The sequence below is a fragment of the Vanessa tameamea genome, chromosome 17 (assembly GCF_037043105.1).
Source record: "Vanessa tameamea isolate UH-Manoa-2023 chromosome 17, ilVanTame1 primary haplotype, whole genome shotgun sequence".
NCBI classification, from domain to species: Eukaryota; Metazoa; Arthropoda; class Insecta; order Lepidoptera; family Nymphalidae; genus Vanessa; species Vanessa tameamea.
In genome coordinates this window covers 8,826,195-8,853,668 of record NC_087325.1, presented here as the reverse complement: position 1 = coordinate 8,853,668, position 27,474 = coordinate 8,826,195, and the positions used below count along the sequence as shown (strand labels likewise).

Genomic DNA, 27,474 nt, shown 5'->3' with positions numbered 1-27,474 from the left:
TAAAATCTGCCTTTAGATTTTGATGAAACTTTCCAAACAGAGTTTCAGGATATATCTAGATAAGTTTTCGCTAGAGCACAGTCCTAGAGTAGCATTTTTAAAATGTTCGGTTCAAAGACAACTTTTAAAATACTTAATTTTTGACACATTAAATGTTAACACTTAGATTAAATTAAACATTAAATGTAAACACTGAAGCATATAGGCCATTGTAACAAAACATGAAATCAACCAATGACAATTGATATGACACTGACATGTGACTGACAAGAATAACATCCAGAGCGAAAAGACGAACTTTATAGAATACTTGAAACAAAATAACCCAATATCCTAATTATTTCAAAGGAAAAAAGATTATGTACTATATAAGAAATTTGGTCTTGTCTTTATAATAAACAAACAGACGCTATATTTCATTCACCATGTTGGAAATTGTAAACGGATTTCTTCTAATATATTTCGTTATTCTATGCACTTTAAGTGCTATAGTTCCAATTTTAGTGAAACCGGTGAGAAATTATTTTGCTCTTAAAGTCAATGATTAATAATAGTATATGTTGTTAATAATTATTTTTCCACAGATAGCAGCTTGCTTTTCGAGACCGTCTAGCGAGGAACGTGTAATTCTAAACGATTTAAAGAAACTCAAAGCAGAACAACAAAGTTTATCAATGAAAGATGAATTTGCTGCGTACTCGAAACTGCAGCGAAAAATAAATAAACTCGATGTCGAATTAAAAGAGAACTCACAATCGCGATTAAGCAAGAGTTTGGCTATAAAGGGATCAATCAACATCATTCTCCAAGTGGTGATAGCACTAGTTATAATTGTATCAGTAATTTGGTTTAGACGTGAACCAATTGTGACCTTGGATGGGGATCTTTTTCCTCTCACTACAATGCTTAGATATCCCAGCGATATCCCAAATGCAATCTCAACTCATGTATGGGTTTTAATTTCAAATGTGTCAATTAGATCATTACTTAAACCAATTTTATCATGATAATACTATTGAATAAATAAAAATATGTGTTGACTTTGTGTTATGGTAATTTATTATTCTATTTAATTATTGCTGTGGTCTGGTTCTAAAAGGGTTAATATTGATAACCTTTATATAAAATAAGCCTTCATAAGTTAAACTTATGGCATTTTAGCAAAATTCTTAATATTTTTTTTAACAATTTGGTGAATTGCCTCAATAATATTTAAACATTTTACTCAAAAATGTAATTTGGCCCTCTCAGCACCAGGTCATTTAACGGTTATTGTAATTGTCCAATTCAGAATAAATAAGGGTGGTTAAACAGAAACAATGGTATTTTTTAATCATTTAATCAATAAACAAATTTAATAGTATCTTATACTCAGTCTGACATACGTCCAAAATCTTTCCAGTAACAAATATACAATCAGAAGTCTACTTACCAGTTCCTAAGTTAACAAGAATCAACATTAAATCTACATAATATTTTTATATCCTGATTTGCTGATTAAAAAAACTTACAGCTAGATCGATAAGGAAAGCCTTCATGACAAAATGTATTTCAAACCTTGAAAAGAGCTCTATGTAATAAAAATATCAAAGTAACTAATATTTACAATGTGCTATATCACAGCTCACAACTTACTAATTCTGTGCTAACTGCTGAAGAATATTTAATGGATATTCATAAAATCAATTATAACTACAAATCTTGGGTTTTAGTTTAGTATGGGTACTTGAATTTACAAAGCCTTACATTTCAATAAAGAAAATGTTGTTTAACAATCTTAAATTTGAATGTAGTTCTGAAACGGAAAATTATATTGAACCATTCGTCTAATTTAAATCAAATTTGCATAAAATTATCACATGGCATAAAGTTATACAATTGGAATTGAAAAACAATACAATAGAATTTTTACATAATAATTATAATGTTACATAACAATTCAAGTGAAATAAATATTGCAGTTTAAAGCAATAGAGAGTATAAATCATTTTAGAAAAAAATCTGCAATACATTTTTGTAGGCTCGTAACAAATACTCTATTTCCCCATACATATAAGCTGTTCACGTGAAATTATAAAATAAACTTCTTTACTTGAAAAACAAATAACATCAAATAGTATTAAAATAGAGACTTAAAAATTTTCTTTTTTTTAAATTATAAATTCTTACACTGAAACACAACACTTAGTTAACAATTTAACATCTAATAATTGTTGACTTTTGTATGTAGAATTTTAATGTAAGCACATTAAAATAAACAACAGTATAGTAAATTTTTCGTGTTGCATTATTCAAAGCCGCGTCCCCCCACAAAACGAATCGGCAACATTTGTGATGGCAATACAGTTCTGTGTGTCAAAAGTTTCTGTTGAAGTTTACGACGGGAATTCCCCATAAATGTCCAGAATCAGGTCTCTTTTAAGCGCGTGTTGTAGATACCGAATTAGTCTATGCTTATACTTGCTCGGTTCCAAAAACGACTATTAACTTCATTTAATTAGCTGAGGAGTTAAATGGAATCAAAGAATTTCTAAGGAATTTCAAACACAGATATTGCCAACTAGTTCAGTGGCAACATACCTTAATGTATTTATTTATTGATCCACTACTTTTCGACTTAGCAACACACTTATAACTGGTTTAAAAAATGACCATGGCTTACTTATGAAAATTGCTTATAATATTTGAAATAAAACAATATTGACTCGTTCTCTGACTAATAATACCAATATTGATATATATGGACATAGAAGACTGTTCGATAAGACACAAATATAGTAATCTACTTCTTGATCTACAAACTCCCTTATAAATATAACTTTATGTGGTTCTATTTACATAAAATCCATAAATTTTTCATTGGAAAGACCTACTTTTGGGAGTATGACCTAATACCACAAGTTAAGTGGGACACGGTTGATCTAGAAATAATTTAGGTCAACGAGCCGTCCCAATGCCAATTGTCTAACAGTCGAGCCTGGAGCTCTCTACGGGAATCACAGGTTCTTTTCTGCTCTCTGACTAAGTGTTCTCATAGAAGGAATTATTGAAGTGTGTCGTGAGGAGGTAAACGACAGCTTCGTACGTGGACATCATTATGGCTGTGTTCGGTATCTGACGGACAAGCTGAGTTCCGAGGCCCCTGGACAAAAAAAAATTGAAAATATTTATTAACACAATATTATTAAATATAGGAATTATACTACAACGTGTTGTAATTGATTTATAAATGACATTGATGTGACCTTTATGAGTAGTTTAGTACGACGGTGTTTATCAGTCAGAGACAACAATGTGGATCAACAAAGATTTATCTCAGAAATAGACAGACAGAATCTCTTCGTATACTATCGATCATAGCTGTCACGGTGTTTACTAAATACCTTCAAGGAAACAAAATCCATAATTATAGACACAATAACTAAATATCATGGTAATCGAGAATATAAAAAAAAAATTACATTTTAAAATCAAAGTTTTTATGCAATTATCATAGTTTTGTGGATATTAAAATTGGAATATCATATAAGTGTCTAATTATTAATTTTATACGATTAAAATAAAGTATGGCTCTGAAATAAATACACTTTTAGAAGCATAAATAATGCTGAATATTTTAATCCAATCTCTTAAGCCAAAGCGGAATCGCTGTGACAAATCAAATCAAAATATACTTTATTCAAATTGGCTTTTACCAGCATATTAGAATCGTCATTTAACAGAATTGTATTAAACGTTTCGGAATGTAAATCCCCACCGAGTAAAACTGGCAAGCAACTCAGTGGTTACTGTTTTCCAATATTTGAAAAACAAAATTTTATTTCAATCAAATAAAATTTATATAACGTCACGGTCACGAGATGAAAAGAAGATCATCAATAAGATATAGATCTTGCCTGAAAGTCATTTATAGTTGATTTCGATTCGTGAATTGACAAAGTTACTTGGCGTATATAAGGTTAGTCTTACTTCTCGTGTTTATAAAATGATAATCACTGATTCTATCAAAAATATCAATGTAATAATAAATACATTGAGACGATTTCGTCTATTTATAATACTTAAACAACTGTAAGTATTATAAATAGACGCAACCGTCTCACTGGACAGCTGTCTTTTGTGTTTTGCGTCATCTACTTAAGGTCACGAAGGACCCTCTACGTTTACTTGAGGTGTAAAGCGTGTCGGCGCTTCTCTGTAGTCTGGCAGTTGTATTGGAACTAATAAATCCCATTGTTTTCCCTTTTTTCTGAGGCTGATACGACTCATACATATCATTTCTATTGCCTCAGACAGACACAAAAGTTGTTAATAGTGAAGATTAAAACAATAACCTATAAACTCCACGATAGCCTTCCTCCATCCAAACCGTATGAAGTGTCTGCCAAAATTTTCGATACTTGTCGCCTTCTTCCCTCAACCGTGTCCTCGCTACCTCTGTGAAAAAAAGTATTTTAAATTTATCAATACCGTAAGAAATATCATAAGAGCAATATATTCTTACGACTAATACATTTCGTGTTAAGAGCGTTATCATAAATATTGATCAACACTAGGTGATTGTGAGCTTACCTTTATGTTTAACATATCATAATATCTCTAGTAGTCTTAAGACACTAGAGTTTCGACCGCAGCTTGATCTAAATTTGAGGTCCTATGCCATTTTCTGTATCCCTGACAACGTGTATGCTAAATTCCATGATGTTTGGTTGAGTGGTTAAGACGTGAAAGCGTAACAAACGGATAAATAAACTTACTTTCGGATTTATATATTATTAACGATTATAAGATATAGGATGACATCCCTTCTGAACGAATTACAACCACGCTGGGCGTTCTCGAGGAGACTAGTCAAGTGTGCAAGGCATATTAGAGCGCATAAGGGTGCGCACAAGAACATCTGTATCCCCTTACTCTCATAATCCGATGGGAGGGCACATACGTGACGACTATATATCTAGACGCAAAATTGACACCCTACCTAAGCTTTGTCAATATATGGTACAATTTAGATTTAACAGCCTGTAAATATCTTACTGTTGGGCTAAAAAAGGAAAGAGGTTCCCTTTGAGTAGAAGGCTTCGAACTTAATCTATTGCGGTAGAATTTAAGATAAATTAACAAAATGAGGGTTTCCTCGCGAAATTTTCCTTCACCGCCGCGATGAATTATAAACTTACGTTTATATCAAGCACATGAAAATTCAGTAATGCTTGCCTGGGATTCAACACTAACCCAACTAACCGTCGTAACGCCGTAGTAGGCTGTCTTGTCTAATGTATTTTTTATATACTTATATATATTTACATATAGCATGTAATAACATATGCTGTTGTCTTGCACTTTGATTCAAAAGATTGCATTGACAAGTTGACCCACTAACACGACTATATCTTGATGTATTGTTTCTTTTTTCACGTGTACATTTTTCTAATTCCTACGTTTGCCCCACTTCGCGGATACTTGATAGCGTCCGATAAAGGGCAAAGAAAGATAACGCAATCTGAGTACATCGTCACATTTTTTTCTTCCTTCCTTTGGCCGTTATACTCTGGATTACTAAATAATTGTTGGCTAACTTTTCAGATTTTATTATATCAGATAAAACTATATAAAGTTTTGATGAAATTTATACTAAATATTTGAGTAATAACAGCATAACCTCGATTTTTATGAGTTATATGTATGTGTGCATATTATATATATTACTATTTGCACCGAAAAAATGAAAACCTAAACTAAACGTTTTACTCTACGAGACTGCATGTTTATGAGTTTGGAGGTGTATGTGTGTGAATGAGAGATAAATATATTGTTATCTCACCGTGTGGATACGCGATGCAAGAAGCGACGGTTTTGGAGAAGGCGCCCGCTCCCATGAACTCGATGAAGTCCCGCGGCGAGCGCTGGTCGGACGGCACGCCGTCCATGGCCCGCGCGGCCATGAGTCGCGCCTTCACGCCCTCGTACAGCACGAAGTGGACCACCGTCTCGCTGATGCCCATATATGACGCCGTTATGCCTTTGTAGAAACCTCTTACGCCCTGAAAGCGAGGAAAGATTCATAAAAAATCTGGAAATGTTTTTTTTAAATCAAGCGTTATGTATACGTTAATTTAACAAGAATAAGATAATCAGCATTTCTTTGAAGAGAAATACCACTACAGTAGCACTAACTAAAAAGTTATTGGGTTTATTCTAAAAAAAATCTCAGTAACATTCTGTAGTCTAGAAGTTGAAAGCGTGTAAACTCCCGTGTCTTGGAAAACACTTAAAACCGTTAGTCCAGAGCCCGAACTCATACCGGACATGTCGGATTTGCCGTCTCTTCGAATTATAAGAGTAGAATAGTCTCTATTATACTCTTAGCACGTGTCCTGCGTACTTAACTGGTATCCCATGAGATTGGCCGCCGAAATCGTTCTGGACAATTTCATCTTAAGGAACAGAATTAACTAGTTACTATTAGTATAACTAGCGAATGGTTACAAATTATTGACAATTTGGTCATTATACTGATACTCCTGGACACTGACAATGGGTTTGTGCGCCAATTGAATTTAATCTCTGTATTTAAAGTGATGAAAGAGTCTTACTAACAATATTAATTCAAGGTCAACGCAATAGAACGACTACAATAGACTAATTGAAACTTGTATGGCGAATTAGTTATCTGTGCTTTCCGAGTTCCGAGTTACACATATTTACTAGATACGAATACGTTTAGTCTATTCCAATTTAAGAGGGAATTAAGACAAACAAACCCTAGATTTACGTATACCACGCGATTTTCTAACAGCTCTGCTGTATTGTGCAAAACTGACAGTTCTGGACTATTCCACTGAACTACTTATATATACTTTAATTTTAGTTTCAAATATCCGATATCAGTTTTGTCACCATTCAAAACGACATTTTTTCGCAAATCCGCAATGAATATCACAGATTATTCAAGCTCTCGACCAAGAATATGGCGTCAAGTCGATGTCACATGTTTATTTGGTTTTCGTCGTCTTGTGGTTGGAATAGACTATATACCAACAGACAAATACTAAAAAGATTCCGTGTAAATCCTTGAATGTTTTAATTCGCTTCAGTGAGTTATATCTTTGAACCTGACAACCAATATTTATGACATTTTTGGGGGAATTCTAAATTTAAACTGCATAAAGGCCGTTGGGACCGTAGTATGACTAAGTTTAAGAAAAGGTCCTTTGTCGTTGTGCAATATGTTTTTTAATAATGATATTGTAGTCTAACAACTTCGGTCTTGAACCGCGTCTATTCGTTTATATTTAATATCACCTGAGGACTTACCACATTTGAAATATTTCCAAATATGACTCTTGATATAGATCATTGTTTATTCCAAAATTATTGAATAAAGTACATATATCACATTCCTACTTACAGTTTTAGTGTATATCCTTTTAATACATTGCCAAGCTGTGATGTTCTGACCGTCGAGTTGTAAACGAGTCTTCACGAACCAAATCGGATTAGTCATCGTACACGATACGAATCCTGAAACAGATGGTTACATTTAATAAATTATATTTATATCGATAATGTGAAAAATTTGCATGGACTGTTTGACGACCTCCGTGGTCGAGTAGTGTGTACACCGGTTTTCATGGGTACGCCACTCCGAGGTACCGAGTTCGATCCCGGCCGAGTCGATGTAGAAAAAGTTCATTAGTTTTCTATGTTGTCTTGGGTCTGGGTGTTTGTGGTAACGTCGTTACTTCTGATTTTCCATAACACAAGTGCTTTAGCTACTTACATTGGGATCAGAGTAATGTACGTGATGTTGTCCAATATTTATTTATTTACTGTGAGGGATGAGATGTGGGGAATAAATGAGGATATGACTAGATATTTTATATTTGTCAATCTCTTCGACATTAGGACTCTTCTGACTCGCCGAGACATCTCTCTGGCACGGGTCACATGCAACCACCATGTTCTTTGCATGAAGCGTTTTCTACATTAATTAGGTATACGAATGTATTGACAGGTGTATTTGTAAGAAAAACACTATCTCATCGACCAAAAATAAATAAGTACAAACTAATAAAGGTACATTAATTATAATTAACTTATTATCAACATCGAATACCTTTTATAATTATATACGTTTATCTTGTTTTCTTTTGCTGTAGGAAGTTTTTTAAAACTCGTTTTAACGCGATTTTATTTAATTTACTCTGAGACGTAAAATTATTTTAATCAAACTACTCATAAAGTAAAATATTTTATATTATCTAATATGAAACACTATTAAGAAATATTGAGTACCCAAAAATAATATTTATATATAAATTTGCTTGAAATAAATTATTTGTAGTGGTTGTCTAATATAAGTTGAGTTATTCAAACCAAAATAACATTTATAAACACATTAATAACATTCATTTTTTTTTCGCACGACTTGAATATTTTTTTTATCTTGGTTTGACTGTGGTTACTTAAATACTATTTCTAAAACAAACAAATATGAATATTAATCAAGTTGCTAGCGAGAAGTATTAAAACGAGCGAAAAACATTACATTTTTTTTATAATAACAAAAAATAAATATTTAAATAGAAACAGACGCGTCAATAAAAATTTAACGGGCGTTATAAACTTCCAAAACGTTATGGTACGGTTATTATATTACATAGTACATATCAAATATATGTATGTTATTAGTTCAATTAAAATATAATACGCCTAAGTTTTGGTTTAATCTTCCTCCCATATATGTCGACGCTGTAATGTAATGTAAACTATTCTTCCCACCGTCAACTCCAACCACAAGAGGACGCAAGCCAACTAAACATCATTTGACATCGAATTGACATTTAAAAGTCGACGAAGCTGTTATCAGATCATTTGAAGTATAATTAAAGTGGATATAAGTATAAAGTACTTAAAGAAAATAGTGATGTTTTCTAAATAGAGATGTATTAATCAAGAATCTAAGGGGTTGTTCATCTTCGATTGAAATAGCCTATAGACGAGAACACGTTTTACCACTTGACAATTCTGAGCTCAAGATATGTATCTATAATGGCTATCACCACTGACGTCACGTGCTTAATTTGATTCATATAATTAATCTTGTTCTGTGCAATGAAGGATTTTCAAACGTTGTGGACCTCCGAACCGCTTTGGAACAGCTCGGGTGATTACGCTCTCCTCCAGTGGAGAGCGGACCTTAGCCCAGCCGTGAAGCAAACACTTGAACTTTAAAGCAAGGGACCTAAGTTATAATCTTCGACAGTTACAAACACTTGATCAATCAAACCGAAACACAGCAATAAAATATCAATGTTTCGCTGAATAACCGGTGAGTGGGTTGTATCGACCCAGGCGGGATTCCCGTTTTAATAAATTATTTATATTTGAGTTAATTTTAGACGTTATATATTTAGATATGTATAATCTTCTAATAATAATAGCTACGTATTAAATTAATATTCGAAAGATGAAGATGCAGCATTGTTTAACTGATCACCCCTTAAACAACATTTATAGGTAGATATATTAGATGGATCTATGCACTCAGGTCCGTCTTAACCCAGGCTGCAGAGGTACCGCATGTTGGGGTGCGCCTCCTGACTATAATCAAGTCTGAGATCATCCGATCTTTTTTCAGATCGCCACAACACTGCTTGCACCCGGTCGCTTGTTGTGCTTACGTCGGGGCTTAATTCACTGATAACCACGCAACCCACCCTTAAATTACTATTCGCGGGCATTCTCGTGCCTACAAAATGCGTGAGACGACGAAAAGTAAAAAACAACAAAAAAAAAAGTACAAATCAGATTAAGGTATTTTGTTAACTTTATAAAAATACAATATTTTTTGTGGGCGTATCTCCTTGTGTGAATAGATATAAAACAAAATAAAGAACTACATACATCATTTTATATGAACTGCATAATATTTTCCATAAAATAGGTCATCCATTTTGTTTTCGTTATCTCAATATGGCAGCTGAATGGATGCATCTACTCGGCCTCTGCTTGAAGATTATCTTTATAGATTTCGATCAGAATTTATAATAGTTTTATATTTTATTTAAGCTTGTATTATTGTGACTATAATTTCTCTGTCAGTTTTATTTTTTTGTCATAACTAGACATAGACGTAATTTTAAAATCCTAATAAAATAAAAATTACAAATATTAAGCCCTTATAATTTTAAATAAAAAAAAATATATTATAAAAAAATCGATAAATACAAAATTAAATGTTCTACATAAGAAAATGTTGTATGATATCATTTATCCAATTTAGTAGAAACTTTGTACAGCTTTTATTGACCAAGTGTCAATGTCTAGCATATTGCCATCAAGGTTTATTAATAGGTGGGGCGCGATTCGTATCGGTTAATTACAATTCTAAGCATTATCATAATAGCCACAGCTAAACTAATAATATAAATGCGAAAGTAGCTCTGTCTGTACTAAACCACTGAACACAATTTGATGGAATTTGGTATTAAGCAAGTTTGAACGCCAAGAAAGGATATATAGTCTATTCCAACCATAAGAGGAAAAAAGCCAAAAAAAAAACAACATTTGACAGCAAATTGACGCGATATCATTGGTCGAGAACTTGATTAATCTATGATATTCACTATGGATTTACGAAACAATGACGTTTTGAACGTCGACGAAACTATCATCGAATTTTGTAAGTACAATTAAAGTGAAATTAAAGTTAAGTGTAATAGTGTTGTATTATAAATAAAGATATATTAATCATAAACTCTGAGCAGTGCACAATATAACTGAGTTATAAGTAAATCGCATGAAATACGTAAATCTAAGGTTTGTTTATCTTTTTTCCTATACGTAAAACGCGAGCGATAACTTATTAAAAGAAACATGTTTTAAAGAATGTATGTATCAAAAAGCTTTTTAATAAATTTAATTATTATATTAAAAAAAAGCATATCGATAAGATATTATATAAAAAGTTACATCGATGATCAAATAAAAGTAGAGTTCGTATTCACCGATTTCAATACAGGACTTATAAATGTACGGATATTCAACTAGACTTAACCTTTTATTTGAAAGTTTAAATCTTACCACTGTTTTACTTGGCGGTTTATCTTAGTTGAATCTACATTTCGAACCGATCGATGTTAGCTCTCATATGAATTACATGAAGAATCAAAAGTTCCTAAGACGAGTTTACTTAAAAGATTGTTTTAATTTCACATTTGAACTTATTAGATTATAAAAAAAAAACATTCCCGCTTTATTCAAGTATATGGCAACGAATTTTTTTTATTCATAAGCGTATTGAGATTGACCTAATAATGAAATTGGCAAGCTATATTTTCTTACTCCTAAATATAAACACGCAGTTTCAAAACAAGATCGAAACTGTATAAATCGACGTGGCGTTTTATTCATTTTACTAATATAACGAAGAAGCTGTTTATACTGATTTATTTTATGTATGTATGTATTATTTTGGTGCCTTGGTCTAATAAGCTTATAAGGCCACAAATCCTGTGGATTTGACTTCGAGGAGTCTGGAATTAACAGCGTTTACTTTCCCGTTTTCAAAAACCACGTAAAGCCTTTGATGTTTAACCGGAATTGTTTTCTGTCGTATTTCTTATCGGATTATAGAAGTAAGGGAAAAAGGACTGCACTTGTGTTAGTGCAAACATTTATGTATTATAATGTCTCGCGCAGCTGGCTCGTTTCCTTTTGTAATTATCCACCGTGGCTAATGTCGGTCAGACAATCACATTAGCATATTATTCTAAAAAACTTACCCCGTGAGAAGTTATATTATAGTTTGTATATTAACAAGAACTTTTTATTTAAATTAAAATGTTCTGCATTTTTAAAATTACGTATATTTTTGGTCTCATATTATATCGGCTAATCTGTATCGTTGTAGGTCCTACTGACCTTTACGGGGTTACCGGTAGTGATTCATCCGAGTAAAGGTGACAGCTAAGTGAGTCGAAAAGCTTAAGGGTGTATCCGGACAATAAGAACTTCAGCTAAGGACATTATCAGAATATTGAAGGCACTATCTAAGGTCTGGCGGTAGGACAGCGGCAAGACATCGCAACCCGAGAACATCGTAACTGTCGGCAGTGAGGGTGGAAGTGTAATGTATATATCGGTCTCGTCCATTCAAAGAGGGCATTGGTTATTCTGATCATCTGTGTCCAGTAATGTTTAAATAGTTATTTACCCGCTGCGCTGGCCGCTGAGAGATGTACGATGGGCGTGTCCGGTGGAAGGTGCTGGTTGAGGATGGCCTTAGCCTGGGAGTATGTACAGAAGTAGATCGCTCTGGAGGGCGCCACGCCCACTATGTTCGGTCCGAGACCCTTGAACAACGCGCGGGCGCCTTCGTTTTGTACGATGTGCCTGAAATCAATGATCCGATTAATATGAAAATTAAATATTACACTTTATAGGTAAACTATATATTTTTTTTCATTAAGTATAAATTAATGCATATGTAAAGTAAAAAAATATAAAAAATCTTCCGTTGGGGTGTAAGCTTGCTTCATAACAAATTTCATCAAATTCGTTCAGTGGTTTTGCCATGAAAGCGTAACTGACTGACAGACTGAGACTAATTATTATTAGTATAAAAATAAAATAACATTATATGTAAAAATACCTTTAAAATAAGACCAATATTATATTTTTATAACCCTACGACCACACGTTTCTCTGGAACTCGTAGTCTTATACAATCCATGTATAAGTTCATAAAAGGTGCATAACACAAACATAACATAAAGTCATGTTAGCTAAATACAATTCTATTTATTATTCTTTTTAATATTCAAACGATAATTTGAATGATATAATGTATAAAATAAGTAACAGTTAAGTGTCCGGGGAAGAACCAAATAAATGTTCTTAATTGTTAATGATTCATCTCTCAACGATGAAGCAAAACATCGTGAGAAAACCAGAATGTGATGTAAGGAAATCTCCTACAGGCGTAGCTATCAACCCGCATGGGAGGAGCGTACAACCCTCTCCAAAAAAAAGGATTTAAGGCCTTTTAATAAGTTTTTATATATGTATGCAAAATCAAAATTTCTATTCGATTCGATTGAACTAAGAACTAAGTTCCAAGATTAGACTTACCTACACATACAAACATATGAAGTGAAACATGAAAACTGTATCCCTATTAAGTAATTAATTATGATCTTAAAATATCACAGACGGAATTATTATATTATAAAATTTAAAATACCCTGTTATTTTAAGATCATCGAGGGCAATAGTATAATCGTCGCTGATAGCCAAATGTAAATAAACATCGAATGACGTAAATCGTTACAATATCTGTCTCAGATAAGTAATTTGTAAATTCATTCGACATTGAGTTTGAAGTTAGCGAGAACATTATTACATATGCCGAAAATAATTTCAATTATATTTCTGTTAATAAATTATATACGTGTTCCTTTTGCCCATGCGCTATAATTTCCATTGATAACATTCAACAATATTAAAACTTATTGGTACAATAGATTTGGGATAATTTCGTCTTCAAATAACATATTGACACCTTGCATTTATGTGTGGTACATGATGGTTGAAACACAAATTCATCAATGACACATCTCATACCGACCAGATTAACGCGGTGCGTATCATACTAGAAGAGGGACCCGAATTTCAAAGAGAGAGATATATTCTCTCTTTGTGGACTTTGATAATGTATTTGGGAATCAATATTAAAAACATCAACCTCACAAATGTTGCTTACGACAGCTATTCATGCACGGTACGCTATGATAGGATTCTGGTCGACAACATAGGTATGTATTCAGTATACTGCTTTTTTTGGTCGTCATTTTGCGTTCGAATACTGTACCTCCACGCGATATTGAGTAACTGCCTTCAAGATTTTGACTACGCAGACTATCTTTGACATGGAGAAAAACCGGACGACCTTTAAAAAGAAGCGGCAGACGTTGGGCTAAAATTAATGTGCGAAAGACTAAAGACATAAGATGTGGAGCAGGAGATTAAATGCCGCTTTTCATAGGCAACGACATGATGAAAAAAGTCGGAATTTTTACATACTTAGGTAGTCCAATCGTTGCACGAATTAATTCACAGATACTTGGATCAAGACAAACCCAAGGCGTAACGTTGTCCGCCCCAGAGAGACATGCCGCTCGATTATAGCAGGGGTGAAAAACATTGGCATGACCTGGAGCGTATTTTCTTTCTTATAAAACAATAACTGAAATTTAATTATGACACGTCGATTAATACAAAAGACGTCATTGCACATACTAGGAACCTAATTTCGATGACGTTCCTAATTTCGTAGCATCGGAGCCTAGTTACTTCTCGTATAGTTAGCTAATCGTTAAAAACGAAAACGTTACATGACACCCGCAGTATAAAATTTTATAAAAAAGTAATAAAATCAGCAATATTGACAACAAAATTAGGGTTGTTTAAATTTAACACACTAAGATTTGAAACAAATTGTTTTTTTTTTTTATAAATATTTATAAAACGAAGTCAGATGACAGACATTAGAAGTATATACCCTCAAAGTGTTACCAACCATAATAATTCTCCTAAGTCAGTCATCCTCTGTTATGTTAGACTTATTCCAACTTCATCAATACTAAGTATTGGGAAAATACTAATAAACAAGGTTAAAATTCTGGGTCAGGCCAGTAAGGACGCTTTTCTCTCGAGGAATTCTTAGCAACAGCACAGAGCTAGGAAGCTAACAGTGTAAAAATGAATAGTTACCCTACTTCGCTAGACAATAAAATAAAATTAAGGGGAAAAATAACAAGAATTAAAAAAAATATATCCTATACCATCTCTGCGTTGATTGGCTACCATTCCGATATGATTCACGTGATTGACACAAAAAGGAAAAAGACACATTTCATAAATATAGATAATTTGTTTAATAAAACAAAACAACCAGTTATTCCATACAGACAAAGGCGACAAATAATCAATAGTTAACAAGCAGCGAGTTAGAAATTTAAGTGTAAAAATATTAAATAAACAATAGATACCTATCGAAACAACTCATTTATATACAATATATTTATTTTTGTAAACTACAGCCAACTTAAATCGACTACAATTTAAGTAAAATTAGTGACGGCGCGCCAGCCCTAGTGTTGCTAATAGTCAAATGTTTCGTTTAAAATCGGAGTGCAAATCCCTCACGCACGTCTCTCGTGACTGGCGCGTAAGTCTTATCTATTAGCGCATGTACGATAACCGTTTCAGCTCCTACTGGTTACAACTAATTTGTCTTCACATCATATCAATCAACAATGTTGAATTAGAAGTAAGATACAGTGCGTCACGGTCAGGTTCAATATATTTTTTAAGTCATATATTATCAAAATTTGTTGTTTCGCGCGGTTTAATCGTATTAAACGTTGATCCGCCCTCGTGGATCGTAACGTGTTATACAGTCATAACTTTAGCAATAAATAGACTATTTTAAAAATGTTTATTTTTCTAATCATATTAAAAGTTACACAATAATTTTCTATGGATGGGATAACGTTAAAAAACTATTTGTTATATCGTCGTTTACACATTTTATACCGTAAAGTTTAGATTTAAACTTTAAATTGAACAAATTGTTAGTATTATATATCGCCCGGCACAGCATTAATATATAACGTGCTTAAATTTTTGGATACAATATTTATCTGTACGCAACTACTCTGTAGTTTTTTCTCGATTAATAATGAACACACGTAATATCGAACTTATATTGCCATTAGGCGTGGAACGAAATTATTTTAGAGTTAATATCACAACTTCTGATCTAAGCAAAAAATACTCGTAGAAATAAAGTACGTATATATGTCTAAAATACAGACTCAAATTTTGAAGTATATTAGACGTATAATTTCGCAATTTATGGACATACATACATACTCGTAGATGTAATATAAATCGAAGTGTATTTGTAATGGACTTTCAAAGGGAAAGTCAAATATATCCCATTGATCTTATATCCTGTTTTGAGATATAATCTTCCTTCACGTCGAGTTTCTATACGTTAGAAAGAGATGGATAGTTACATATTGAGACTCGTCAAAACAAACGTTAATACTATTCGTAAGACACATATTGTTCGCTAATCCATTACACCGACAGTTTAAAATCGCGAAACCCTTGCATGCAAACATTCAATAGATTACAGGGTACGTTTAAAAAAGCTATTAAAGTTAAAATCAATTTATACATAGAAGTGTTTTAAATATTTTTAAATATCCAAACAACTTCAGTCGACGAAATTTTAAAAACACGCTGTACGAGCTATATTTTTTGTTGCTTACAAATTTTAGTTTACAAAAATAATCTATAATCATTTATAAATCCTTAAAAGATTAGCTAACAAAAAATATACTTTGCTTCTGCAAAAAGTTATTTATAAAATAAATTATCTAATATACATACGAGAACATACTATAACACAATGGAAAAGAAAGAATCATATCAAGGCCGTTTTAGCACTAATTAATAATAGCAATCGATTGTAATATTATAACTGCGAAAATTACTCTGTCCGTGTTGTCTGTCACACATTTACGGCTAAACCACAGAAAGAAAAAAAATTTAATTAAAATTTATATGAAACAAGCTTGTACACCCCCAAGGAATGTCATATGTGTTAAAAATTGTAAATAAAGATTTATAATTTCACAAAAATATTCTCATCACCAACCTAAATGAGTGTACTGCCTGACTATGTATGATTATTAATAAAAATGGATAATTGGGAAGTTATTGTTTTCAACTAGATTTTCGAAATTCGAGTTTTGGATCTCTTCGATTTGCGGTTTTAACAAGCCATTCTGACTATTTACGACTTGACGTCCGGCCATGTGCCTCATATTTCTTAATTTTGGAATCAATATCAATATCTTTTATATTTTAATAGCAATTATATACGGTCGAGTTTTGACCAATGGGCGACCATTATGTATTATAAAAATGGCATATAAGATCGTCAGATAAACTAAGAAAACATGGCAATGACTAAGGATAATGAGATCGTTTGATAATGTTTTTCCTTACAGATGCAATGATATACATTTTTTGAATTGCTTTAAAATGCTTGTACGAGCCTACCAGAATAAAGTATATTTCGATTGCTGAGTGTCTGTCGCCGGTTCTTCTCAGGTCAGGGTACTTTCTTTTCAAAACCGGTAGCAGTGTTTAATTTGACAATCAATAAGTAAATGTAATTCTTATATATTGAATAAATTAATTTGATTTGATTTGGTTTTGTATAGTGAATATTCACGAAATAAACCGGTTTAGTTTTTGTTACAATGTTAAGTACCATTATAATTATTACCACGAATACCATTCCGTACCTACATTTCTTCAGTAACTATTCAACTATTTTAGTCGCTTTACAACTAGACATGTATACATCAAGTTTAAATAACATTTGTCATTATTTCACAGCGTTACATAAAATCATTATTATACTTATAATTGAATTATGAAAAAAAAAAAATTGTTCTGTTTTAAATTGCCAAGATCAATTCAAAAATGTAATCGATCAATACTTTACCGAATGTCGTTCAACACTATAAAACGATAACAACGATAACATTATTGCATTGATAAACTCCATAAACAACTACGTCTCTTATTTACATATTAAAATAGAAAATAAATAAATATAATTGTTTTTTTTATTGAGCTTAAGCTAAGCAACTAAAATTAATAAATTTTTGATTTAATATAAACTCCTATACGGCTAACAGTAAACTCAACAAATTGTATCAAAGGTTAAAGCTACACTAAGAAAGTAAATGACAAATTTACATACCTATATACAATTGATACAATATTATCTACTTGGTGGTAGGGCTTAAATAAATGGTGAGTGTGCCATTGTAAGTACAAACATAACATCTCAGTTCCCAAGGTTGGTGGCGCATTGGCGATGGTTAATATTTCCTACAGTGTCTTAATCTATGGGCAGCGGTGACCACCTCCCATCAGGTAGCCAATTTGCACGTCCGCCTACCTATATAAAAACACATTACATGAAACCAAAACCGCCGTGTTATATGTGATAAATAGCAAAAATGTTTCATGTCATTTGGCAATAAAACCCAACACATGCTATTTATATACATATAGTAAAAATCCTAATTATAAATTTCGATTAAGGAACGAGATATTATTCAAACTAATGCTAGACATACTGCGCTGGCGACGCATGGCTCGAATTGATACGAATCTGACGAAACGTTTTGAAATAAAGCAAACGTACAACGATCATTGCACAACTCTTACAAAGACAGTCTAGCAGAGCAGACAGGATATTTACAGACACGTTCAAATAACATTGCAAGCGAAATTACAAACACGAAAAATTAAGCGTATACTTTTATTAGTGGTATATTTTTTGACAGCATAAACAGTATGACCCTTGTGATGCAATAACTTTTATTGTTGATACTTTAAATAATACAATTAATAACTAACACTAACGACTTTAATGAATGTCTCAATCGGCTACTCGTAATATGTAGACATACTCAAATGTTACTACTATTTACGTACGTACTTAATACTGGCAAAGTATGCGTTATCTTACAACAGCGAACGATTTCATTTTTAAAAATAATTGTTTGTAACTTAATGTTATGAATATCTAGTATGGGTATTATAGAAAACATTTTTTGCATACTTTTAGTGATGATTTACAAACATACAATAGGCTAAAAAAAACAGTTCAATTTTATTTTCTCCTGTTTGTCAACAAGTTTTTGGTAGATTTAGGGAGTTCAGAAAATAATTCGAAACATGCAAATCAACACATGTTTTAATTATCAATTATGATTATGGTTAAATTTCGACAGAAAAATTAAAGTTATTAATAAAAAAACCGTGGAAGTGCTATTATTTATTAATACTTTATCTTATTAACATTGTACAGATGTATAGTTTAGAGTAAATGAAAATCGGACTGAGAAATATTTTAAGTAAGTAAAAATGTAATCTCACCTGAGGCACTGTATAAGGGTCATACTCCCGGCTGTCCGAGCGTGGCCCGCCCTCGCACACTGCTGCACCTGGTAATTGTAGGACATCAGCATTCGATCTGCTTGCTTGCTGTAGGCGAACATTGCGCCCATCGTACGTCTGTAGCCCCATTTGCCCTCCTGTATTATACTCCGGTTAATCATTTCGCCGGTTAAGGAATTATTTTTAAGTAAAAGACGAGCGTTTTAGCTATTCATACTTCATAACAGACACTACTACTACTAAACCTATAGTCAAGAAGTAATGCAATTCAGATTTTATGTTACTTGCCATTTTAGCCGTGATGGCCCAGTGGTTCGAACACGTGAATCTTAACCGAAGATTGCGGGTTCAAACCCGAGCAAGCACAACTGAACTTTATATTGCTGACTTTGTTTTCAATTTATCTCGCGTTTGGAAGTCAAAGAAAACATCGTGATAAAACTGCATGTATCGGATTAAAATTGTGCAATATGTATATCCAACAACATGAACCGGAACGATGTGCTGGAATAAGCTTACATATCTTTTCTCAAGAGGACGAAGCATCTGTTTAACAGTGGGACACAACACTTGCAGCATATTACTTTGTAACATTTTATAAATAACGGTTATAATTTTAGATATATGACGAAAATGTACGTTGCACCGTAAAAAACACGTTTCACATTATTTTTATTATATTATATAACTATTAACAAAACGTTAATTAGTTATTATTATTAACTTCCTATTAAATATGTATTAAAACTTTATTGTATATATAGGACGTTGGCGTGGAAACTCTAGAATCAATACCGAAAAAATTATTAAAAGCCATAAGAGATCAATGCTGGAGTCATCCAGTATTCATTCATATCTCAATGTCGACATGAGCCAAAGACATTGAGGATTAAATTGAAATCAGGCAATAGCATTCTGGACTTGCATATTAGATTTCAAAAGGCAACTGAAATTTAAAATGTTTCAACCCCTGTTACTATTTATTTTTCACTTCACATATTTTTCGTGTATGCCTGCACGAGTGACCTTTTTTATTTTTTATCCTGTACGAGTTCGTTACATTTTTTTTTTTTCAGGAAATTACTTGACCATTATATTATACAATAAAACACTATAAAAACAAATATATGTCTCCTTCATCATTATACTATACTGTGCATTATTTGTTGATAGCGTATGAATTACGCCTCATCGACAATTCTACTATTTATAAGCGAAAACGAATCCTTTCTTGAAAATAACATTTAGTAATCATAGAAGCAACTTGATTACTGTAGAAGAAATATCTTCTTAATCAAATCAATTTAAATATTACTACTCTGAAATGATTGCTTATGATCTATACCATATAGCCAGTTACCTTCTAATAATAAATCATACGCCTTTGCCAATTCTCTTGCACTTTCCAGAAACCTTTACCTCATAGCTTAACCGGTATAAGGTCAAACGTGCCTTTGAAGATTCCACGATCTATTAATAGTTTTACTTAACAAGAAGCGAAACGACTTCAGAAGAAGGATTTTAATTGTTTATAAACATAAAAATTATAGCAATTAATGAATGGATTAATTGCTGTAATTGTGCAGTTTCTTATTTATTAATACGACTTTGTTTTTTTCATAAATATACGACAAAAGACTTAATTTTTAAAGCAGCATTTCTCTGAATACTCTTGGTTTACATATTTTGGATTGAGATTTTTATCATTTGAAAAAATTCATAGGAACACTTCGGATTTGGTTCAAGATAGATGTAGAGTATTGCTACTAATAATATCATAGTTTCTTTCCAGAATACATTTGACGTTTATAAGGTATAAATATAAACCGATACAAGTTTCATTATTATATTAATAATTAATCCCTAATACATACTCCTTAGTAGTTGGACATGTACATTGTACAATATATATTAAGGAAAACTTGCTTTAAATAGATATATATCTGAGTGGGGCACTAAATATATGGTATCAGATAACGAGATGTTAGATAAACATGTTACGGAATTTAATATAATCTTAGATACTTAATATTATAAAATCGAAGGTGACTGTATGTGTTACCCTTTCACGGCCAATGCACGGAATCGAATTTGGTATTTTTTTTTTAATCTTGAACCCCAAGAAAGATCATGGGCTACCCGTTTATACCTAACAGCGTCCCTACCCCTGATTGGCAGGCAAAGCCGCGGACTTATGTAAACTAGTCTCAATTACTTGGCAGTTTTATATTAGCTATGCTCTTCACTTACTATTTCTTTCGTATTGAAAACGACCTCGATTTTTTCCACATGAGTGATGTTCAAGATAAACAAAGTATTAACTTATCGCTAATTCTTTTTGAAGCAAAGCCAAGTATTCATATCATATATGCACAATGCACATGTTTTGCTCATATATGTTAGTATATATATTTAATTAACTATACTTTTATATATTAAGTTATTAAAAAAACTATATTATGTAATATGTGAATTTATCTGAATAAAAAGGGAAATATTTAATTTTCAACAAACAAACAAACGGTATTAACACATCGAATAGAATGAAAAACAGTAATAAATAACAATTAACAACATAATTAAAATAACGAGAGAGAAAAAATATAATATTATAAAAAAATAATAAATTAAATCAAGCACGACAACCTTTCATACCATAAAATAAAATTTAATTTATCGAGAAAGAGATGAAACATGTCATTATTTATAAACAACTCATTGTACCATAATATACATTTTCATCACTTATATTTCTAAAAGATCTTAACAACCATTTCACCAATAAGCCGTATATATGTTATAATAGAGCACAAAATAATTGAAATTGCTTCGGCATTAAAGTCGAAAATAATGTCAATAAATTATATATACAGCTGTATAAATGTTCGTTATTGTTTACATTTTAGTACGTAAAGGAGTCGTTAAATCTGTTAACGAACAGACTATACACATAGATCATTTCTATTGTTTTTATTGCATGTATTAAACAACCGTTTAAGAATTATTGCGTTTGTCATACAGCTCAGACTAAAAATAGGTATGTATGTATATAATATATATTCTACGTGTAAGTTGATATAGAGGCTGCAGTAGGTGAAATCTTTTGTACCATATTCTAGATGGTGGACCAATAAGCGATGAGTGACAAGTTTAGTAAATAATCTTGTATTAGACAAAACAATCAGAGCTATATACATTCTTGTATGATTATTATTGAGAACGAATTATCATGAAAACTTACTGTAAACTTTATGCATATATAGTATAAATACTATAAAGATATTCTAATTAAAAGACATACGTTTTATAGGTAATTCCATCACGCTGCATTCATGTTTCCATTCACAGTCGAGCACGAGATGAATAATAATTATAAACAATTAATAAAACAAATGAAAACTCAAAGTTTTGTCCGGATTTGAACTCGCAATCTCGTCAGATTGGCAATCGTGGCTATCCAACCTATATACAACATAAATTAATCAAATCAAGGGAATATCGAAAATAGCATCGCTGTCGAAACCTTAGTTGGTAATTTAATTAATTGACTTCTCTTACGTTCAAAATAGAACGAATAAGACAAAGATAACCATTAATGAAATGTCGAATATGTTACTTTTCATACATTGCGTCGTGTTCGATAATAAGTTAGTATTATAACAAATTCACTGATGAAAACGTATTTAAGGGCTTTGTAAAAATAAAATCGGGAAAATACCCATCATACTTAGTATTGTTGTATAACAGTTTGAAACGTAAAACAACAAACGTAACTACAGGCACAAGAGTCATAAAATATTAGTGCCGAAGGTTGGCGGCGCATTGGCGATGTAGGAAATGGTTAAAATAAAAACTGAATAATTTCATTCAATTGCAATAACTACGAAATCAATCAATCAATTAATCACCTAAGCGAAGGCTCGTTACAAAATGTGCCAAAATTTAATAATCCATAAATTATACCGCTGCATCTAAGGTCGAAAATCGTATATAAGATGCGCACTTTGTAAGCAATGCAGTGTTTATAAGTTCGGCTCGTTTTGTGTCGACAAAAATAAATTGATGTTATTATTATCATTTTTATCCGACTAAAAAGGATATATGATTCCAGACTGTATTTATGTATGTTTATCTGTTCCCGCATAACTTCTAAACTGCTTATCACAATTTGACTAATGATGTGTCGTTAGAAGCGTCTTGATTCTCCACTGGTTATGATGTCACTATTTTCAATATGGCGCTCTTGAAGATATAAGATCATATTTTTAGTGAAAAGATTTCATACTTGTCGGGCGTTTGAAAACCGCCCTCAAAATATAACAACCGTTTACCACTTATTCTAATAACAAAAACAATTTGTATACCATCAATAATATCCTCATGGTGTAAAATATGATTAAATATTACTTTTAGTGCTAATGTGACCATTTATGGTAGTATTATACCAGAGAGTTAAAACGTTATTAATAACTGAATTCATAACGATATAATAACGTAATATCGTTTTCAATCTTTTGTATAACGATTTTCGAGTAAAATAACGTTAATATAACGATAAATACGCGACGTTGACAAACATATTCATGCCTGACCGAAAGAAACTACTTAGCCAAGGTACATAAAACTTATACCAAAAGATTCCGCCCGTTTCGAAGAAGCTATAGTATATAATATTATTATATAAGTAGCTACGCTTCGCAGTTTCCCTCGCTTTAAATTTAGACTATTGACGTGACAAGCGTGAATTTCATGTTCTTGTATTGAATAAAGAATCAGGTGGCCTATTTGTCTAATAATAATGACGCCTATGAATCGTTATGTCCAACTACGCAAAACGTCTTATGACAAAAAACGATACTTTGAAAGAAAAATGTGGAATTTATTTATAAGTTCACAGTGTAACGACACTTATGTAGCAAAGCTATGTCATGCAAAATGCAATGTCGTTTCGAAGCAATTGAAAAAAAATGAACATGTTTTAAAACATGTGTATTAAAATATTTAAAGGTAGATAATATATTATCTTAGAAGCGTATCAATAAAGCGCATAAGAAAATGTGCATCAGTCTTACGGTGGAATGTTGTAGAATACATATAATTAATTTGTTGGTTAAAAAGTTTTTTTTATTATCAATTTTGAGTGCTGATATAATTAATATTAATAATATAATATTAGGAAGATAAAAACACAGGTCAAGCCAGAAATATGAGCTTTTTGCTGCAACAAAATAAGTTAAAAAATAAATAAATATATATAAAATAAATAAAAAAATATTTTAAAATGATATAATACAAATAAACAACAAAAGAATCATATTTGAATAACATATATTTACATACAAAGCATAATATGATATAGTTTCAGAAATATATATATTTTGCCTTTTTACAGAACTGTCAAGTTACATGTGGAAATATCGAAAGAAAATTCTTTAGGTTCTTTAAATTTATATAAAAATACTACTAGCGTACCTACTCTGGGCGCATTCGGTGGTACAGAGACATTATATGTATTATAAATATCGTCATATCAACCAATACTTATATAAAGCCTGCATAGTATCAACGCAGTCAGGGTAAGAACCTTGTTTCAATTAAAAAACCTATTATGAAAAATAAATTTAAATTAATTATAGTTTAATAATACATATAAATAGTAATATAGACTGTCGGTAAGTCTTTATCAACTTGAGACGATTTGCTCAGTCAACGTTCTGCTATATAGGCGCTTCAACAGTTAGAAGTGTAGTCGTTATTAAACAATGGTGATTTATGTATACCTATATCAATACAAATGTAATGATCATGAGGCGCCTATTTACCTGTGTTCGAATTATAAAATACTAGTTGTCACGGCCCACCCTTTTCTGATAAAACTTTGTATTGTACCTATCACCGACGTTCAAATGTAAAATTACAGTAGGGCTTTATTCTGTAGCAACAAACTCGCAACGTACTAAGAATGTCAAACGTGAAATGGACTATAACAATTATAACAGGTACTACTATTAGGTAATTATATAGGACTATTACCGTAAGTCCGTTTACAACATTTTATGAATGATACACGATGTACCGAAGCTCTTAATTAATTCTATTACTACTACTACTTACCTGCATTACTTATATCAAAAAGGCCGTAAGTACCACTCGTCCAAACATGTTTACACGTACCCATATGTATAAATTTATAAGCCAAAATATTTCAAACTAAAATCAAATTGACATATATATATTAAATAATAATATTTTTAAAAACTAGTGTAGAAAAATTGGCAAATGATTATTCCCAAACGGGGCCAAAATACGCATTTTCAATTTCGACTCTTTCAAATAGAAAGCCAATCAAATCGTCGATCATATCTTTAGAGCAATTTTATACGCCAAGTCGGCATGTCTAACTATCGCCAATCAAAGAAAACTTGCAGTATTTATAGCAAGACCTTGAAACATTAGTTTCAGATTACCACTACAAGTGACATTGGCCAAGGTCACTTATCAAAACGTTCTGGATCGGCTAAGAGGACACTTATTTTAACTACGCACTTAACTTTATACCAGAGAGGCATATAATACTTTATCTAGAACAAACAAATATATTACGATCGATAATAAGATAGTATATATTTGTGACGACCTCCGTGGTCGAGTAGTGTGCACACCGGTTTTCATGGGTACGCCACTCCGAGGACCCGGGTTCGATTCCCGGCCGAGTCGATGTAGAAAAAGTTCATTAGTTTTCTATGTTGGCTTGGGTCTGGGTATTTGTGGTACCGTCGTTACTTCTGATTTTCCATAACACAAGTGCTTTAGCTACATATATTTACATTTATTATAGTTACAGATATGTATAAAAAATCAGCTGTTCAATGTAGTTACATTGTTCAATAATGATATTTTAAATGATAAGGAATATTTACACTAAGTTTTAGATAATGGAGTTTTAACGATTACGTATCTAATGATGAGCGTGCGCGTGAAGAGCAAGACGCTAATGAAGACGCGGGCGCAATTTGTCTTAACAATCACAACTCATTGTACAAAATCAACATGGCATATCGAAAGAAAACTTCGCGTCTTTAAGTGTATGCATAATACACATCTTGTATAGATTTCTTATCAACTTCAACTAATAAATATGAACACGACAATTATATTAAAATTGTACACAATTATATTCGAATACTTTTTTTTTTAATTACATAATTAATTTAGATTTCCATGATGTAATCCATGAGTAACGTAAGTCCATTTCACCGGTGGTAGGGCTTCGTGCAAGCTTAATGTTATATTGACGGAACATTAATTATTTTATCGCCATCCATTAACACTTTGTAGTCCTTGAATGATGAGTGAGCCAGTGTAATTACTAATGTGTAATTGACAGCATAGGAGTAATATGTTTCTTATTTGCACGTGTGCTATTCTTAAATTAATTTTAAACAAATTTTTGCTTTTCACACCAACCAAATACATATATAATCGAAATATTCGAGTAGGCTTTTAAAAGCACTTTTGAATCGTCATTTTACTGAACTATATTAAGAACAGCTACCACCGGTTCGGAATGTATAGTCTACCGAAAATATCCGGCAAGAAACCCCGTAGTTACTCTTTCCCAACATTTAAAAACAAAGTTTATTTAAATATAATTAAATATATTTAATATATCCTGCCTGAAAGTCACACTTTTCTATCTGTTTAATCTTGTGTTGAATAATATGATTTATTTATTAATGTTTTTTAGGTAGAATTTTTAAGTAAAGGTCTTAAGTATTTTTTTCCTAAAATGAGTTTACTATCCCTTAACAAACAACGTCATTCCACTTAACTGTGTGGGTGTTGCCAGCCCAAATTGTACTGGGTCATAATACAGCTGAACAGATATTCTTCCTTCAATAACGAACAATTATAATCCATACAGAACAATTGTATTATATTGTAAATCCAAACTTTATCGGAACTGTAATCTTCCTTCGATACCCCAGACAATACAGAAGACTTCTGACCTTTAGACATTCTGCATAAATTTCCCAACAATGTAACAACTACACGAGTTTCTGTTACTGTTCATTTTACATTTTATCTAAATAGATTAGATACGAGAACAGTATTTATATAATTTTCTCCTCCGTTCGTCTCTGATATAATGTATAATCAGTAGACAATGGGTGGACATAATAATTAATATGTACATCAGTTACAGTTTACAGATAAGATAATAGGATATTACTTATATTCAATGAAGCTATTCTTTTGATTATCCTAACTGATATTATAAATACGAAAGCGAGTTCATATGTTACGCCTTAATGTCTTGATCACTCAACCGATCTTCATCAATTTTGGATACATATTGTGAGGCTGTCTCCCCTCCTTACTGGCGGGTGAAGCCGCAGTTGTTCCTTTGTT

The 27,474-nt window shown here is 31.9% G+C and overlaps 2 protein-coding genes across 3 annotated transcripts in view; one reads left to right on the top strand and one right to left on the bottom strand.

Moving 5' to 3' along the window:
- Positions 1-253: 253 nt before the first annotated feature.
- Positions 254-1,045, top strand: LOC113400525 (guided entry of tail-anchored proteins factor 1-like). Its single transcript, XM_026640128.2, has 2 exons — positions 254-512; positions 585-1,045. The coding sequence occupies exons 1-2, from the start codon at positions 426-428 to the stop codon at positions 1,005-1,007; spliced, it is 510 nt and encodes a 169-aa protein (XP_026495913.2). The 5' UTR covers positions 254-425; the 3' UTR covers positions 1,008-1,045.
- A 278-nt stretch (positions 1,046-1,323) lies between these two features.
- The window catches only part of LOC113400523 (mitochondrial carrier protein Rim2), a 36,069-nt gene continuing 9,918 nt past the window's right edge, over positions 1,324-27,474 (bottom strand). The window contains exons 3-8 of one of the 2 annotated variants that reach the window (XM_026640126.2): positions 19,042-19,109; positions 12,221-12,399; positions 7,412-7,524; positions 5,825-6,044; positions 4,335-4,437; positions 1,324-3,142 (exon numbers count right to left, since the gene is read on the bottom strand). In XM_026640126.2, coding sequence (XP_026495911.2) covers positions 3,022-3,142; positions 4,335-4,437; positions 5,825-6,044; positions 7,412-7,524; positions 12,221-12,399; positions 19,042-19,109 — 804 coding nt within the window. In that variant the 3' untranslated portion in view covers positions 1,324-3,021. Of the gene's footprint in view, positions 3,143-4,334; positions 4,438-5,824; positions 6,045-7,411; positions 7,525-12,220; positions 12,400-19,041; positions 19,200-27,474 lie in introns of both variants that reach the window. The other variant, XM_026640125.2, reaches the window with a different exon arrangement.